The 16,946-nt window shown below is 34.3% G+C and overlaps 1 protein-coding gene across 2 annotated transcripts; it reads right to left on the minus strand.

Moving 5' to 3' along the window:
• Positions 1–7,045, minus strand: LOC122309951. Of its 2 annotated transcripts, none has more exons than XM_043123765.1 (2): positions 6,865–7,045; positions 1–1,579 (listed from the first exon to the last, which is right to left on the minus strand). In XM_043123765.1, the coding sequence occupies exon 2, from the start codon at positions 1,564–1,566 to the stop codon at positions 532–534; it is 1,035 nt and encodes a 344-aa protein (XP_042979699.1). In that variant the 5' UTR covers positions 1,567–1,579; positions 6,865–7,045; the 3' UTR covers positions 1–531. The 2 variants fall into 2 exon arrangements, with proteins under 2 accessions (XP_042979699.1, XP_042979700.1); XM_043123766.1 differs by lacking the exon at positions 6,865–7,045 and adding an exon at positions 2,343–5,222.
• Between the last annotated feature and the right edge of the window lie 9,901 nt (positions 7,046–16,946).

Raw genomic sequence — 16,946 nt, forward strand, 5'->3', positions numbered from 1 at the left:
TCCACATAAGAATAATAATCTATAGGAAAGGGGAAATAAACAAGTTTTTTACACGGAGTCAAGCTGTTGGGAATGCTTACCACGTGGAGCATCATGGACACAATGACAGAACAAATTTAAAGCTAAAAAACATCTGATAGAAGTCTTTTCTTTTAGCCATTATCACCCTGTACTCAAATGGCCAATATGCATTGCTAAATAATGATGGCAAATTCGCACAACTACAAGGGACTTAGCTAAAATGTTTTGCTTCTTTTCTAGACAACTAAAAATCAAGAGGCAATGGCGCCTCCTACAATTGTTTCCTAACCTAACCCCTGCAGTGTGCTGAAACTAGCTACCCGTCACCTACTAAACCAAATAGTTGCATAAACTGCCACTCTCATAGATGATATGAGGACAGTGCTCTAGCACACCAATACACAGGCACCATGTAGCACCAATTGCTTATGAATATACAAACCAAACTATTGAAGAGTTGAATCCAGTTCTCACCACCACTTCTCTGTATTGTAACAGACAGTTTGCTCTTCAATGCCTCCATTGCCTCCTTGACCGTGCAACCAGGAAACTACGTCCATACGAAGGATCAGAACGAAAAGCAGCAGCACGGGGCCTCCCTAAAAAGTCAACATATGGTTGTTGCATTGAACTTCGTCCATATGAAGCATCAGAACGAAAAGCAGTAGCACGACGTCTCCCAAAATAGTTGACAAACTCACGGTCCCTGTTATATCTACTCTGCGAAGAAATGCCACGATTCTGTCCATGATTTAATGACGCAAGGGGGAAAAAAGAGTCATCTGAATAGTCATCCGAATAGTCATCCAAATCAGAATCATAATCACTATAACTGCCACCGTAGTTGGGCTCTATCACATAATCCCCCAGCACCATAGCCCCAGGTGTTGATGAAATAATTGTGCTGATCACATCGTTTTGCTCCCTCTCACACTCAAGTCTCTTCCATTTTTCTTCAAGAAGAGGATCCACTGCCCTTGGGCATGCTAATGGGTGCTTTGCCCTAACATGTTTTCTGAGTTCCTTATAACTTCCAACAAATGAACAATCATTCTGCATGCAGGCTCTCTTCTTTGCATTCAGATACTTTCTTGCTGGCTCAACCACAGTCCAACCCTTCACTTGCCCACGACATAAAGGGCACAAAAGCTCTGACACTTCGATCTTTTTGTTGCAATGGCCCAGACCAGAACTTGAGCTTTCCATCATCCCACTTGAATGTTGAGAACTTTGAACTGGAGTTATCTTTGTGTAGGCTTTCTTGTATTGCTCAAGACAGTTGGAATAGCGATGGCTAGTAGAACACATATAAGGGCGGCAACCCTTGTCATAAGAGGAACAGAGTAGGAGGACAGCATTGTGAGGGTACTCCAAACAAACTGAGCAGGTTGCATGTTTCCAATCTTTCTTCTCTGATGCCTTTGAACGGCTCTTCTTAAGGATAACATCTGTAAAATGGTTCCGAGAGCAAGATGGGAATGGATGCAGGGTAGCCTGGTGATGGCAGGAGTAAGTCTTTCGTCGTACCTTGCTAACTTTCCCCATTTACAAAATAAACCTGAAACTCATTTGCCAGCAAGGGGAAAGGAAGGGGAGACAGAGATCAGATATTCTGACAAAATAACTTCAGCCATTACAAATGAAAGATGACTTTCATTCTAATAGCATCTAAATGATCTTTTCGTTGAATTCAACCTCTTAACACAGGCATTTTGAAATTGTCGTAAATAGCTTCACTATTATACATTTAAACAAAATTAGTTCATCACCTATCACAATAAAACCTTAAGGAGTTATATACACAACAGAGTTATAACTAAGCATGCTGACCTCACGAGTAGAAAAGGAGCTAAACACAGCACTGACTAGGTTAATTGAAGTACATTTCCCAACAAGTTGCACCTGTCTAAATTAGTTTAGGTGCCATCCTTGTTTCCTATGATTTATAACCCGAATATTTGGTGACATCTGATACAAGAAACGAATCTCATTTAACTAAGCTAATTAGACATTCTGATTTATAAAAGAGATAATGCGAAAAAAATAAAAATAAAGATTTATACAATACACAAAAAACTAATGACATCCAACAAGAACCACATTACAGGATTATTAAGGCTAAATGGAGTACTGTGAGACTGTAAAAGGCAACCAATCAGATTTTCCACAAGCTGTACGCTATTGGGGATACGCACCATCAAACAAGTTGCCTCAGAACAAAGAAATTTGTACTGATAAAAAGAAAGTTAGATCAATTTGAAGCACATAGATGCAATTTCCTACAGAAACCCTAGATGCTTTGGGTTGGTCAGCACCCTTACCTTGCCATATACCCTCACTCCTCCCTAACCCTCCCCAACCCATGTTCGTGTACTGGATGGCAGCTAATATATAGTAAACCTGCCCACGGGCTTTAACAGAGTCCATGAATTAAGTGGCTGTAGGTTTAAAATGCATGATCGACCCTGCATAGCAAATGTTTCTAAAAAAAACTACAAAACGTGATTAAAAAAAATAATAATATATAAATAATAATAGCAATAATCAGCACAGACATACCCACCATAAACACTACGTATAGAACAAACACAAGAAGGATAATATACAGTCGGACACAAACATTTTATCCGTGCATGTGTTACCAGCCATAAGAAGAATGGCACATGCCACAAATAATCAGCATTAATAGTCCAAAATCGAAGGGAATCACATTTCCAGATGTGCATCCGTAACTAATTTCTGGAAAGTAGAGCACAAGTAATCGCATCTTGAACAACTGCATACACTGGAATTTTAAGCAATAATAGGGTCAAGGCTTAGACTTATAGCATAGAAACAAGGACAAGGAATTACTCACAAAAAAGGAAAAAAAAATAAAAAAGAAAAAAGGAAAATAAGGAGTGAACAAACCATACCAAAAAACTAGAAGTGATTTCCATCATCTTAATCACAACCCAAGTTTCAATCCACCAACGGCATTCGCTGACACTTGTTAGCCAGAATTAAATGTAGCTCATTCTGGAAACTTTGAGACATCCAAAAGGACAAGTCATACCAATTTAGGATGTGTTGGATGAAAATATTTTCTAGAGTTGTGCTTGAGGGGGCTGGAAACATTGGTCAAAAGAAAAGCTAAAAGTTGGTCAATTGAAATAAGTGGGTTCAGGCATAAATTAACTTACCCTCTTTTAGGAGAGTAAGTTATTTTCCCAGTGTTTTTCTATGCGTATGTGTATGGGACTCCACACTACCAGTTTTTCTTCACAAAGTACTCTAGACTCTAAACTCTTCTGTGAAGGCAATCCAGGAGCAAGGTTTTGGCTGGAAAAATCCAAAAGGTATTCGTCTTCTTCCACCTGATTCCTTTACGCTAGAGACTCCAAGAAGTGCAAAGACTCACAGTGCTACACATAGTTAAAATTGTAAAATAATGAAAAGAAGTAACTGACAATACTAATTGTTTCACTAATAGCAAGTATCTGCTAGGAGCGATAAACAGAAATAAGACCCTATGAATTTTGATTCATCGATATATATGTATATTTATATATATATATATATATGTATATTTATATATATATACAAGGTCAACAAAGCATGAACGGGCATGAAGAAAAAGATTAGCCACTAGGCTTTCAAAAGAAAGAAATAAATAAATCCAATCTATATGAAGTCTATCTAGAAGATGTGGTCTGCCAAGCTTCAACTATTTTAAGATATTTTTTCAAAAAAAAATAAGAGATAAAAATTCTACTGATTTTCCACGTATTCAATAGTATATTTCTATTAATAAATTTTCTTATATGAAGTTACATAAACTATTCGTGGTTTTTCGATGCGAGAAAAAAAACACATCATTTTCAAGAACATGTTTTGGTTGTTAGTCGCACACCACAAATTGCTTTCAGAATCATTTTCAGTGTGTCAGCCAAACATAGGAAATTAATAGTTTTCTCACAGAACATTTTCAGATGTAAATATTTTCTAGTATTCCCCATTTTACATTGAAACAACTGCAGCATAATAGGTTAATTTTGCCAAAATTATAGGTGTACCCACACAAGGACCTCAGTAGGCTAGTTTTTTAACCACAGAAACAATATCAAAGCTAGAATCTCCAAATTATAGATTTCCTACATAAAAGAAAGCCTAAACCTCCAGCATAGTAGCTAAGCTTTTCTAATTGTTAGAGCATGGTAAGTCTCTGGTTCTTCTCAATCACTATTAGAAGAGAAATAGGAAAGGTCGAATACACCCAATGATAAAAAAAAATTACTTCTTTTTTCTGAGACAGCATATTTATTAATGGACAAAGTTTACCTCCAACCCATTTAAAAATTGATGTCTTTTGAGCATGTGAGAAGCACATGCCTTTTTAAGACCCTTCATTAAAAAACATGTGCTTCTTGCATTCTTAATTGACACGTCATTTTCATAGATGGGTTGGAGGAAGTTTCCTCCAAACCCCTAGGGGTTCACTCAAGTGGTAAAAGCCTTGGGCTTGAGGGTATGCTCCCCCTAGGTCTAAGGTTCAAATCCCCTTGGGTGCAAACAATCTATAAGGGCCGTCGCACTAGGGGATTTTATCATTGAATTACCCGAGATACACTTGCGGAAAACTCCTTGTCAAGAGCTTGTGCACCCTTGGGATTAGTCGGGACATTGTTCCTGGACACCCGGTGCCAATAAAAAAAGAAAGGAAGTTTCCTCCAACCCAATTTGGAGGAAAATTCTATCCTTTATTAATTAGAACTTATAATTTCAATTTTCCTAAAGCCTAAGGTGCTTTTTAATATAAATACTCAATTATCATTTTCAAAGAAAAGCAAAGGTGCACAAAATCGCATCTAATAATTCAACATAACAACTTAACAATCCTACAGACTGATATGCCCTAATAATTGCTCCACCATATGCCTTAATTAAGAACTGTGTAGATGTTCTACAAGGAGCTCGTATTGGAAGAAGATAAAGACTTTCAATAACTGGTTCCATTTAGAAATATAAATAATTGCCAATATGCTGCAAAGCAGGAGAGATCTACAAGCATTAGAAATTCACCTACCTAAGACTAAAGTAAATGCTACTGATAAATCATCAACTTCATTTTAAAAGAAAATCAGCTGCAACGAAATGAGAGAACCAAAATGTTTGGAACTCAGCAACCATGCCTCTTTTGCACCCTTATCATTCAATTATACCTAAAGAAATAGACATCCACACCTACCATGAGCAATCAATTAGCTGGCTTGAAGATAACAACTGAAGCTATTCTATGGAAATGAGTGGCATTTACCAAGCTTGTAAACCAATAATGAAAGGAAAGAAATTTAAAAACATAATATGCCTACAAAGCAATTCTAAGAGATAAATATTTAACATTACAGTACAACCCAACCCCAAATCATTCATCATCATAGTTGATTCAATGGTATACATAAAAACCAAACAAGTTCATGTTCCCCAACCAAGCAAATTGGGATGCAAACAAGACACTTTTTTTATACGTAATTTTAGTCAGATTCCTCTTTTAAATTTATAGGGAAACCTATGAAAAAGATTCCTCTTCTAAATTAATCTTGGTATGGTAGTTATGTTTTGATAAGTTATCGTGTGGTAGTATTGTAATGCCCATAAAAAAAATTAACTAAAAGAAAATGACAATTTATGTAATATAAATATCTGAATGCAAGCTTCTCATGATTCTGTTGTTTACTGTTTGAGGTTGCTCCAAGAATCAATCAGGAAACCAACCCCAACTAAGCACAACTCCATCCATCTCTTATTTGGCTTCCAATCCTTACTCTGGCCCCGTTACTTATATTTCTCTATTGTTCAATAAACACTGTCCATCAGCTTGATTAATACATGTTCTCTGAAAACCCCGTTGACAAGAAAGAAGTGCCCAAGTTCTTACATTTCAAGGTCATGCAGACAAAATTTAAAAAACATACACGCAAACCCCAAGGGGTTTTCCTCTATATTCTACATTAAAGTGATTAACTTGCCATGAATTTTTTTATGACATGGGACCTCGCCAATGAAGGGCCCTTCATATGCAACCAGGGGAGTATACCCCGGATGCACAACCCCACCAGCCGGAAGATTGTAGAAATAAAAGCACGGAATCGACTCATACTTCTGCTTCTTGGCAAGTATTTGGTAACAAGCTTAAGAAAGAAAAGAAAAAACTTTGCAGCCCGGAAAAACAAACGGAACAATAGTAACACCACCATCAACAATAACCAACGTAATGATAAGATAACGATAACAATATAAGATGAATAATACCAAATGGAGATTAGAAATCTTAGAACTTCAAAATAGAATCCATTCCAACCTTTGGATAACTGTGGGAACAAATGCAGTAAAGAAGACGATATTAATAATACAAGCTTGGCGACCAGTGTGGTTCTTAAATATTTAATTCCAAGAAGACAATACAGAGATCAAGAGTGGGATGAAAACAAGAGAAAAAAAATTAGAGAGAGCATTCGAAGAGGCCGGCAATACCAACTCGGACATTATTAAACTTACTGTTGAAATATAACAATCCATTTCGAAATGAGACAATCTCTAAAGCAAGCAACCGATTCTATCTGAGCACTAAATTGAACCTAATTTAACCGACAAAACCTGAGCTTCATCGCGAATCCAAGTTACAAATCACTCCAACCAATGAATAGTGGAACAAGTTATCCCATCCACCCACATACATAAATCATGAAAGTCGAAGACTTTGCTGGAAAGTTTCCTCAGCAAGGCACGACTATGAACGTCGAAGAATAAACAAAAAAATCATAAGATTTGAAACGGAAGTTTGAGATCTGGAACCGATCGTACCTTGACGTCTGCGAGAATTCTGAGTCTCGTCGATTTAGCCCCAGAGAGAGAGAGAGAGAGCCTCGGTGCGGGTGCGCGTGAGACTGCAGAAACGGATCGAGGAGGAGGATGCGAAGAGTTAAGGGATCTCGTCGCTCACGTTCGCCCAGAGGCTGCAGGTGGGTCGCGTGCGCTACTCCTTTTAAAAGAGTTCCTCTATCTCTCTCTTTCTTTTTCTTTTTTTCTTTTTTTTAATATTTAAATTTAAGCAAACAAATTTTATTAAAATAAAAGATGATCCAAGTTATAAAGGGTGAACAAAATACTCTAAAACAACAACTATAATAAAAAAAAAAAAAGGTTTTAAAATCAATTAATTAAGGACCAAGAAATTGGTTTTAAAACCTGTTTTTTTAATTTTAAAAAGATAAAAAATATGTATAATGTATGGTACATAGATGAAAAATAGAATTTTTTAGGTTTGAATAATTAATTAAGTCGAGATGATATGAGAATTGAAAATAGAATAAAATATTATTAAAATTTAATTTTTTAATATTATTTTTATTTTAAAATTTAAAAAACTTAAATTATTTATTATATTTTATTTAAAAATTTAAAAAAATTATAATGACTAAATGAAAGAAAAATTCTACTTATAATCTCCTACTAGGGGTGAAAATTTAAACCAAAAACTAAAACCTGTTGTTCCAGTTTTGAACCAGTCTGAGACTAGTTCTTATATTTTAAAAACAGGTTAAATTCGGTTCGGTTTCAGTTTTTGACTTTCTGGGACCGTACCAAACTGGTTTATAAAATATATATAAAAAAATAATTTTTAATATTAAATAAAATATTTTTTATATATGAAATTTATATATATAATTTTATATGAAATAATTTTATATTACAATTTATAACATAAAATTTAATCTTAAATATGCATTTATTTGATCATATGTTATTAATATTATTAATATAATATATATATATTAATTACATTTTATGGCATAATAAATTCTCAACATATTCCTTTTGACTTTTGATAAATACATAAATACATTAGTAATACTAATAGACATTGATATATTAATTACATGTTACTTTAATTAATTAGTATATATTAGAAAATTATATTTTTTAATGACATCGACACTTGATTAAAACCAAAAAACTAGACCGAAACTGGTAAAACTGGAAGTACCGGTTTAGGAAAATAACAAGTCCGAGATTGGTTTTGGAAAATACAAAACCGATGTATACCGATTTGGTTCCAAAATTTATACAAAACCTGACCAAACTGGGGATCGTACCCTTATCTTCTATACCACATATCAACATATGATTTATTATTTGTACACTTCTATTTAAACAAACATGTTTACACATCAATAGAAGAATAAAAATGACAAATTATATATTAATGTATTGTATAGGATGAATTGATATCAAGTCATTATCCAAACAAGGCCTAAAATTTAGAACCAGAAGCTCTCGCGTGTGCTGTTGCAGTTATTCCACTATTTGGACTTTGGATGCTGACTACTAGAGATACCAATGGGTTTTCAACAGGGGTTTTTAGTGACCTTTTTTTTTAAGTTTCTTTTTTGTAGAGAGATTTTTTAAAAGAAGTTAAGGTATCATATAATTAGGATTGTAAAAATAAACTGAAAAATAGAAAAATCGGTCCAGACCAAATAGAACCCGTTTAAAGCTGTGCAAAATATCAAAAAACCGACCAGAACCTACTCAGACCTGCCGCTAGAGATCAGAACCGACCGGAACCAAAGTAAAAATGGTTGGTGCACGGTGGAATTTATTCAAAACCAATGTCCAACGGTTTAGTTCCGGTTTGAACCTAGGCTGGACCACTGAACCGACCAATGGTTCAAATGTTTTTTTTAATTATACATATATGAAACGATGTCATTTCACTTAAACTGAAGTGAAACAGCGTCGTTTTAGAACTTAATATTTGAAAAAAATATAAAAGAAATGGCGTCATTTTAACTCTAGGTTTAACACGGCGCACGTTCCTCTTCTTCCTCATTTCTATTTTTCACTTTCAGAATTTTGTCGCACCCTCTTGGCCTCCGCTCTCTCTCTCTCTCTCTCTCTCTCTCTCTCTCTCTCTCTCTCTCTCTCTCTCTCTCTCTCTCTCTCTCTCTCTATCTCTCTCTCTCTCTCAAGGCGCACGTAGTCACAAAGGGAGACCTCCGTCGCCAACTCCCTCTCTCTCTAATCTCACAATACAGTTTGTCATCTCTCTCTCTCTCTCTCTCTCTCTCTCTCTCTCTCTCTCTCTCTCTCTCTCTCTCTCTCTCTCTCTCTCACGGTGCACGCAGCCACTGAAGACGCCGACGAACTGACCGGAGTTACGCCAAAACCGAGAACGACGATTTTCTCCCCATTCACTGACCGATTTCAATCGAGATGTGCATCATTTTAGGGTATTGGTGTGGTTTTAGTTTTGGACAAAAAACCACACCAATACATAGGTTTTCACCCCTAGACCCGTTGGTTCGGTCTGGCTTTTGACCGATTCAGTCTGGAATCGGTTCCTTTATTTTAAAAATGTCAAATATGGTCCAGAATTGGTTTTAAATTTTCCAACACCGGATCAAACCAGACCGGATAGGTTCACATATTATATATTTTTTTATTAATTTTTAATATTATATATAATATATTTTATATTATATATAATTTTTTATATATCAAATTATATATAATATATATAATTATGTATGAAATAATATATTATAATTTATAACATAACATTTTAATCTTAAACATGAAGATTTATTTTATCATGTATTTTATATTAAATACATTTTATTGCGTAATAAATTCTCAATATATTTCTTTTGATAAATGCATTAGTAATACTAATATACTTAATATATTAAAACTGAAAAATTGGACCGAACTGGTAAGACCAGAAGTACCAGTTTTGGGGGTAACTTATATGTAATTGGTTTTAAAAAAGGCAAAATCGGTGTTACCTATTCAGTCCTAGATTTTATTCAAAATCGGACTAAACCAGACCGGTTACACCCCTACGTATAATTATTTGGAGTTATAAGAAGAGTTATATCTTTATTATTTTATTATCAAAGTGTTCATCATTTGCAGAATATCCTAAGTGTTCACTATCATTACCATAGACTCGATCATTTCGTTTTTTATAGTAAACAAGCCAATTCATAAAAACATACCTATATCTTTAAGATGTAGATTATCTTAGAAAAAGGATTAATATATAGTAGCTACTTCTATTATAACGGAACTATTTGTTCATGAGGATAAAATAAAATAAATCTATCTTATACCTAAAGTAACTGTTACATAAATAGGTTGTAAAGGTCCATGGAAGTCTAAGAATGCATTAGGCTTGATGAAGCAAAGCCATCTCGCCTATTTGAAATGGTGGTGAGATATGGTAAACATCATGTAATTTTAAGGGATATGATAACCAAACAGTGTATCATTTGGAATTACACCATCTTTATGGTGATGGTTCTCATTGGGGGTGATGGTTAAGAAAGTGTCAAAAGACAATCTCTTAATTTAGTCAAAATGTTAGATCACTTATTTAGAGTTGTGTCATTCACTCTCCATTGTATTATCAACGGTTGTAATCCTTGTCAACTAGTGTCTCATGACCTATAAATATGGGTCATTGATGCACAATGAAGATACTCAATTCTTTTTGTCCATCACCAATTTGTGGGACAAATACCCTGACAAGAGTGTCACCATATTGTCGATTTTACATTAGATTTTCGTCCATATTTTGTTCTTCATTTTTCTACACATCATTATTCGAGACTTTGAAAGCTCAGCCAAAGTACTTGTGATGATATAAAGTGGCATGAGGCATGAGGCAAGTTTTGTCCAACAAGACCAAGAGGTGAAAAGCGTCTAATATGAAAAAATGCGATACACACCAATTTAAGAGCCAAGATCGGGATACCTTGCCCCGTGTGCACAAGAATCTTGACCAAAGGGTAAAATCATTAAGAGAGCATTCAATGTAGCCCACAAAGACCCTTCTTAAATAGTAACCATGGTTTTATCATAAATAGCCTAAGACACAAAGATAAACTTTTCGGATACTATTATCACCCTTAAAGCTCACTAAATTGAAGACATCTCACACAGAACACTTAACAAAACTAATGTCTTTTTTGCAGTCTAGATTATCAAGCCGAAAATCGAGTTATTGGCGTAAAAAATTGTACCCACAGTAACAATATATAAAGATAAGAAAATTCCATATACCACATGACCATCTCACTTTTATCTCACTATGTAAGATGTGACATATTTAATATTTATCACTATTAGATGATCCTTATTGGATGATTAGTAGTAAATATGCTACATTTTACATAATGGGATGAGAGTATAATATATAGCATTACTCTTTCTTCTACTAGGTTATTTTGTTGCTAACAAGAGTCACTGCATCCATCATAAACTAGCTAATCATTGAATATGAGCAAACAAACTAAACTCTGCTGGGAGGTAGGAAGTTCCCGTTTAGACATGAAATTAGATATGTTCTTGGATGAACAAATATGTGCTATTATTGATTGTCATCTTTGGTTTGGAGAGCATCTATATTAGTATATTGTATGTTATGCTTATATATCATTACATAACGCTTTTTTTTTTTTTTTGGCTTAAAACAAAAATAACATGCTGAAAATTAAAATAGCATAAATGCAAGCTATTTGTTATCTATATCATTATGAAAGAAAGAGAATTCATACAAGTGACTTGGGATGGGATTTTCTTTTGTTTCTATATCATTTTTGTTTCTTTTTTCAATACCATTTTCTTTTTTGGGGCCTTCTTTCAAGATTATTGACGATTGGGTGTAGATTCTATAGAATATTTATATGAACAGTAAGGATGGGAAAAGATTGTAAAAGTTTATGTTTTATCCCAAAATGGAACATGATGTGTCATTCTTATTATTACAAAACGTTTACTTTGTAGTAAAGTTGATTATAATTTACTGAAGTGCCTTAGCAATTTAAATATCATGACAATTTGACGTTGACATACACCACCAAGTGGATGGCTTGGAGGGTTTTAGATGCATTGGAAAAAAACAATGAGAAAATTTGATAATATCAACCATTAACTTCTAAGTGACATTAAGAAAAGCATTTGAAAGTGGGTAGTTATATAGTTTAAACTAATAAGCCTTGCCTTTGATTGAGGTGCAGTAAGTGTTGAGTGCACCACTATCATTTCAATGCTAAACCATTAAAGTTGAACCATTTGAAAATTCTTTAATGCTAAAATATGATACTTCACCAAAACAAAGCATTTAGATTATAGAAAAACTAGGTATTGCATTAGGTAATTCCTCAATAGCAATTTGGACATATAAACAAGAACAAAATTGCATTTTGTGGCCAAATCCTTTATTTAAATAGGTGCTTAGATCAATGGAGAATTTTGAAAGCCTCATTTGCTATGATTGTGCCATTAATTTTACTTTTCCATCCGTTCTCAGTCGCTTAAACACAGTCTATCTGTTGTAGTGTCTTTGACACAATGCATTTATGCTTTGTGTTTTGGACATGGCTAATCTATTATGTATCTTGGAAGAACAACATTTCTTATTCAAAAAGAGAGTGCTGGCAACCGTTTCTATTATGGGATTGTAATTTAATAATATGTTATAATGCTTCTACATGTAGGAACTTTCTATAACACGAAAAATGATATAACAGGAAAACCTTAAACCATTCTCAAGTAGACAAACTCGGTGAGAGTAGCCTGTCTCAAAAAACTAGTGCAACATAATCAAAACATCACAACAGTGCATCTTAAAAAAAATAGTGCTTGCTATATTATTATGAAAGACAATATGGAAGGAAACAAAGACAAAAACTTAATTCATCAATCACAAGATATTTCTATAATTTCCAGAAAATAAGAAATTAAAAACTCATAATTGAAAGGGTGAGTGTTAAGTCTTATGTATATGAGAGGATGATGTAATCAGAAAATGATAGAACTGAGAACTTCTATGTCCTCTATATATATTTGACTCTAGCATTGGAAAAGTTGGGAACTATCAACATCATTTTCAAAAGAAGCAACTTACCTTGGTGGAAGTCAGTCAAATCAGTCGAATTATCAAAGAGAAATTCATGTATACACGATTCAAAGATGTTATAAAAATAACATATAGTGAACTTGACATAGAAAATCCAACACCAGCATATACTGAAAGCTCTTTGTTTCAACTTCACCCTAGAGCAATGGAGAGTCAAAAAATGAGAGGCAATTATTCTGAATTGTTGCTCATACTCGGGCTTCTATGTATAGGAACTAGGATTGGTTTTGGTTTGAATTTGGGTGATTCTGAGGTTAGGTGCATAGAGGAAGATAGACAAGCACTCCTCAAATTCAAACAAGGCCTTAAAGATCATCTGGGCTTGCTGTCTTCTTAGGGTGGTCAGGAAGATTGTTGCAAATGGAGAGGAATTAAATGCAACAAAAAAAAAGTCATGTTGTCAAACTTGATCTCCGAGCACGTTCGCTCATTGAATTCTCAGAAGGTCAGATAAACTCTTCATTATTTGGATTGCAACATTTGATCTACCTGGACTTGAGCAACAATGATTTTAACGGCCAACCCCTCCTGGAATTCCTTGGTTCACTTGCTAAATTACAATATCTCAATCTTTCCAGCACCAATATAGGTGGAGCCATTCCACAATAGCTTGGAAATCTCTCGAGTTTAATTTCTCTTGATCTTAGTCGTAACTGTCACCTGATTGAGGTCCACAATCTTGATTGGCTCTTTTATCTTTCTTCTTTGAAACAGTTGGACGTGAGCAATGTCAACCTCAGCCAGGTAGTCAATTGGCTAGATAAGGTTAACATGCTTCCTTCTTTGTTAGACTTATGTCTTAGTAGTTGTGACCTCTCTATGCCTATTCCTTGTATGCTTTCCAATGCTAGTAGTTCTTCTTCGCCACTTTTATTCATTGATATCTCTGTCAATCATCTCAATTCATTGGTATTCCCTTGGTTGTTCAAATATTCCAATAAACTTGTTCTTTCCTTGGATGCTAACCTTTTGGAAGGTCCTATTCCAACAGCTTTTGGGAAAATGGTAGCTCTTGTTCATCTCCACCTCTCTTTCAATAACCTCGAATGGATGATACCCCAAACTTTGAGAAATCTTCACAATTTAAAAGTATTAGACTTGTCAAACAATAATATAAATGGAGAATTGCCTGATCTTGCAATCCTCTCTTGCTTGAAAAGCTTGCATCTACACAAAAATCGATTGAATGGGAGTTTAACCAAGAGTATAGGAAAACTTTCCAAGCTCGAGGTTCTTGATGTGTCTTCAAATTCTTTAGAAGGTGGTATCACTGAAGTACACGTGCTAAACCTTTCCATTTTAAATGAAATGGACTTCTCCTTTAATCCTTTTGTTGATTCCAAGGTTTTAAGTTTTGTGTATTTATATATCTACACATGAATTTTGATGATAACAAATGAATTCAAAGAATAAAAGAGTCTCAATCTCAAGTTATCTACACAATAGAGTCAAGCATATCAAAAAAACAAGCATGAGTAAGAGGAGAACAAATTCACATTAAAGTCATAGAGTAATGTTGTAAATCTCTTAAAAATTCGAAATTAGGATTAAGGCTCAAAATTAATATTTTATCATAATGCATTAAAATACATTTTCCACATATGCATGAATATTTTGAAAATTAAATTTGAAAATTTTGAAAGATGATTGATTGTCATATTTCACATGTGCATACCTTGATTAAAGGGTTGAATTTTGAAAATATTAAAAATGATTGATTGTCATATTTCACATGTGCATGTTTTATTTGAATATTTTTAAAAGTGATTGATACTTTTTTTTACTTATGCAAAGGGTAGATGATTTTGTTTGAAAATTTTGAAAAGTAGAGTGTGCTCCTTTTGTCATATGCCAAAAGTAAAAAATTAGATTTGAAATATTTGAAAAATGAATGATGTTGTCTTTGACAATTGAAAAAGAAGAACCTTTTATTTGAATTTTTTGGAAAAGTGAATGATATTGTCTTTGACATGTGAATCTTTTTAAATTTGAATATGAAATCTTATATGCCTATAAATAGATCATTTGAAAACTTCACATTCATAACATCTAGAGCATACAACATTCATTCAAAATTTATATGCTCTCTTCTCTAAGTATTGAGCCTTAATCCTTGTTCATTTTGAGAGAGATATAGTTTGCGCTGTATTATTCTTATTTCACTCATTGAGGAGTGTTTTCTGATATCCTACTCACTATCAACTCTTGTATTAGAAAAAGGGTATGTATAACCCTTGTGCGTGTAGAAACTGTTCTACACAAGAAATAGTTGAATCACTACGTGTAAGGTGATTGCAAGTGTAGAGGGTGTTTTACATAGATCCTTTGTAGCGGTGTTATTCAAAAGTGTAATAGGTTTCTATCTCCATCTGAAAAAGATTGAATAGTGAATTTGAGAATTTTCAAGGGGTAGCTTGAGGCGAGGACGTAGGTAGTGAGGCCGAACCTCGTTAACATACTGAATTTGCTTCTCTCTTACCCTTACTCTTTATATTTATTGTTATTTCATAGTTTGTTTATATTTTATATTGTATATTTGATTTATAATTGTTATTTTTTAATGCAACTCAATTCACCCCCCCTCTTGTGTTAGTCATCTAGGCAACACCTCTATCATTGAATTTTAGTCTAGCTTGGGTTCCACCATTTCATCTCGATATCCTAAGATTGAGCTTTTGCAAAGTGGGGCCAGCTTTTCCTCAATGGCTTCAAACGCAAAAGAATATTACATGTCTTGTTATGTTTAATGCAACAATCTCAAACACCATCCCCCATTGGTTTTGGGATTTTTCTTCCAACACAAGGTTCTTAAATCCTTCTAACAATCAGATTAGCAGTTCCATACCTCTTTTATGGTTTTCCTCAAGATTTATTGGCTTTCCTAGATTAGATTTGAGCTTTAACCGCTTCATTGGTTTGCTGCCACAACTACATCCTAACACGATCGTGTTGAACCTCTCCAATAATTTATTCCAACGATCTATTACATCCATATGTGAGACAAATGTGAGCTATCTGACATATCTCGATCTTTCAAGTAATTTATTGTTATCAGGAGAACTCCCTGATTGTTGGTCAAATATGCTATCAATTGTCATGCTTTATTTTTCAAGCAACAATCTTTCTGGGAGAATCCCTTATTCTATTGGAGCCCTATCAAGACTTGAGACTTTGCATTTGCAAAAAAATAATTTGGTTGGAAAAGTACTCGAGTCGTTGAGGAATTGCTCTTTGTTGAAGCTTTTAGACCTTAGAGAAAACAAACTATCTGGGAGAATACCTGCATGGATGGGGAACAGCCTACCACACTTGGTGGTTCTTCACCTACCATCGAATTTTTTCAATGGTAGCATACATTTGCAATTGTGCCATCTAACATTTTTTCAAATCTTGGACCTCTCTGACAATAATATTACAGGGACTATACTGTGATGCCTGAGCAACCTCATTGCCATGGTTCAAAAACGAAGTTCCAATGTAAGTATTGCTTATGAATATATTTCTTTTGAATCCTATGGTATGGCTGTAGACCACTACATTGACTCTATAGTTGTGATCTTCAAAGAAAAATATTTTGAGTATGATAAGATTCTTGGACTACTAAAGTTCATCAATCTTTCAAGTAACAAGTTAGAAGGAGGTATTCCAAGAGAAATAACAAAGCTCTCAAGATTGATTGGCTTAAACATGTCAAGAAACTTGTTGACTGGCATTATCCCTTAGAGCATTGATGGCTTGGAAAGCTTGAATTTTCTAGACTTGTCGATGAATCATCTTTTAGGAACAATCCCTCAAAGTCTAGCTACTTTGGGCCCTCTGAACTACCTGAATTTATCAAATAACAACTTGTCAGGTAAAATTCCAACAAGTACCCAACTCCAGATTTTTAGTTGATCTGCATATGCAGGTAACAGAGATCTTTGTGGCTCACCTCTCCCAAAATGTCCAGGAGATAAAACAA

Source organism: Carya illinoinensis, chromosome 5 (genome assembly GCF_018687715.1).
Source record: "Carya illinoinensis cultivar Pawnee chromosome 5, C.illinoinensisPawnee_v1, whole genome shotgun sequence".
NCBI lineage: Eukaryota > Viridiplantae > Streptophyta > Magnoliopsida > Fagales > Juglandaceae > Carya > Carya illinoinensis.

What these genes read in the sequence shown, in the direction of transcription:
- LOC122309951 (XM_043123765.1), bottom strand. Translation starts at nt 1,566, where the DNA reads ATGGGGAAAGTTAGCAAGGTACGACGAAAGACTTACTCCTGCCATCAC.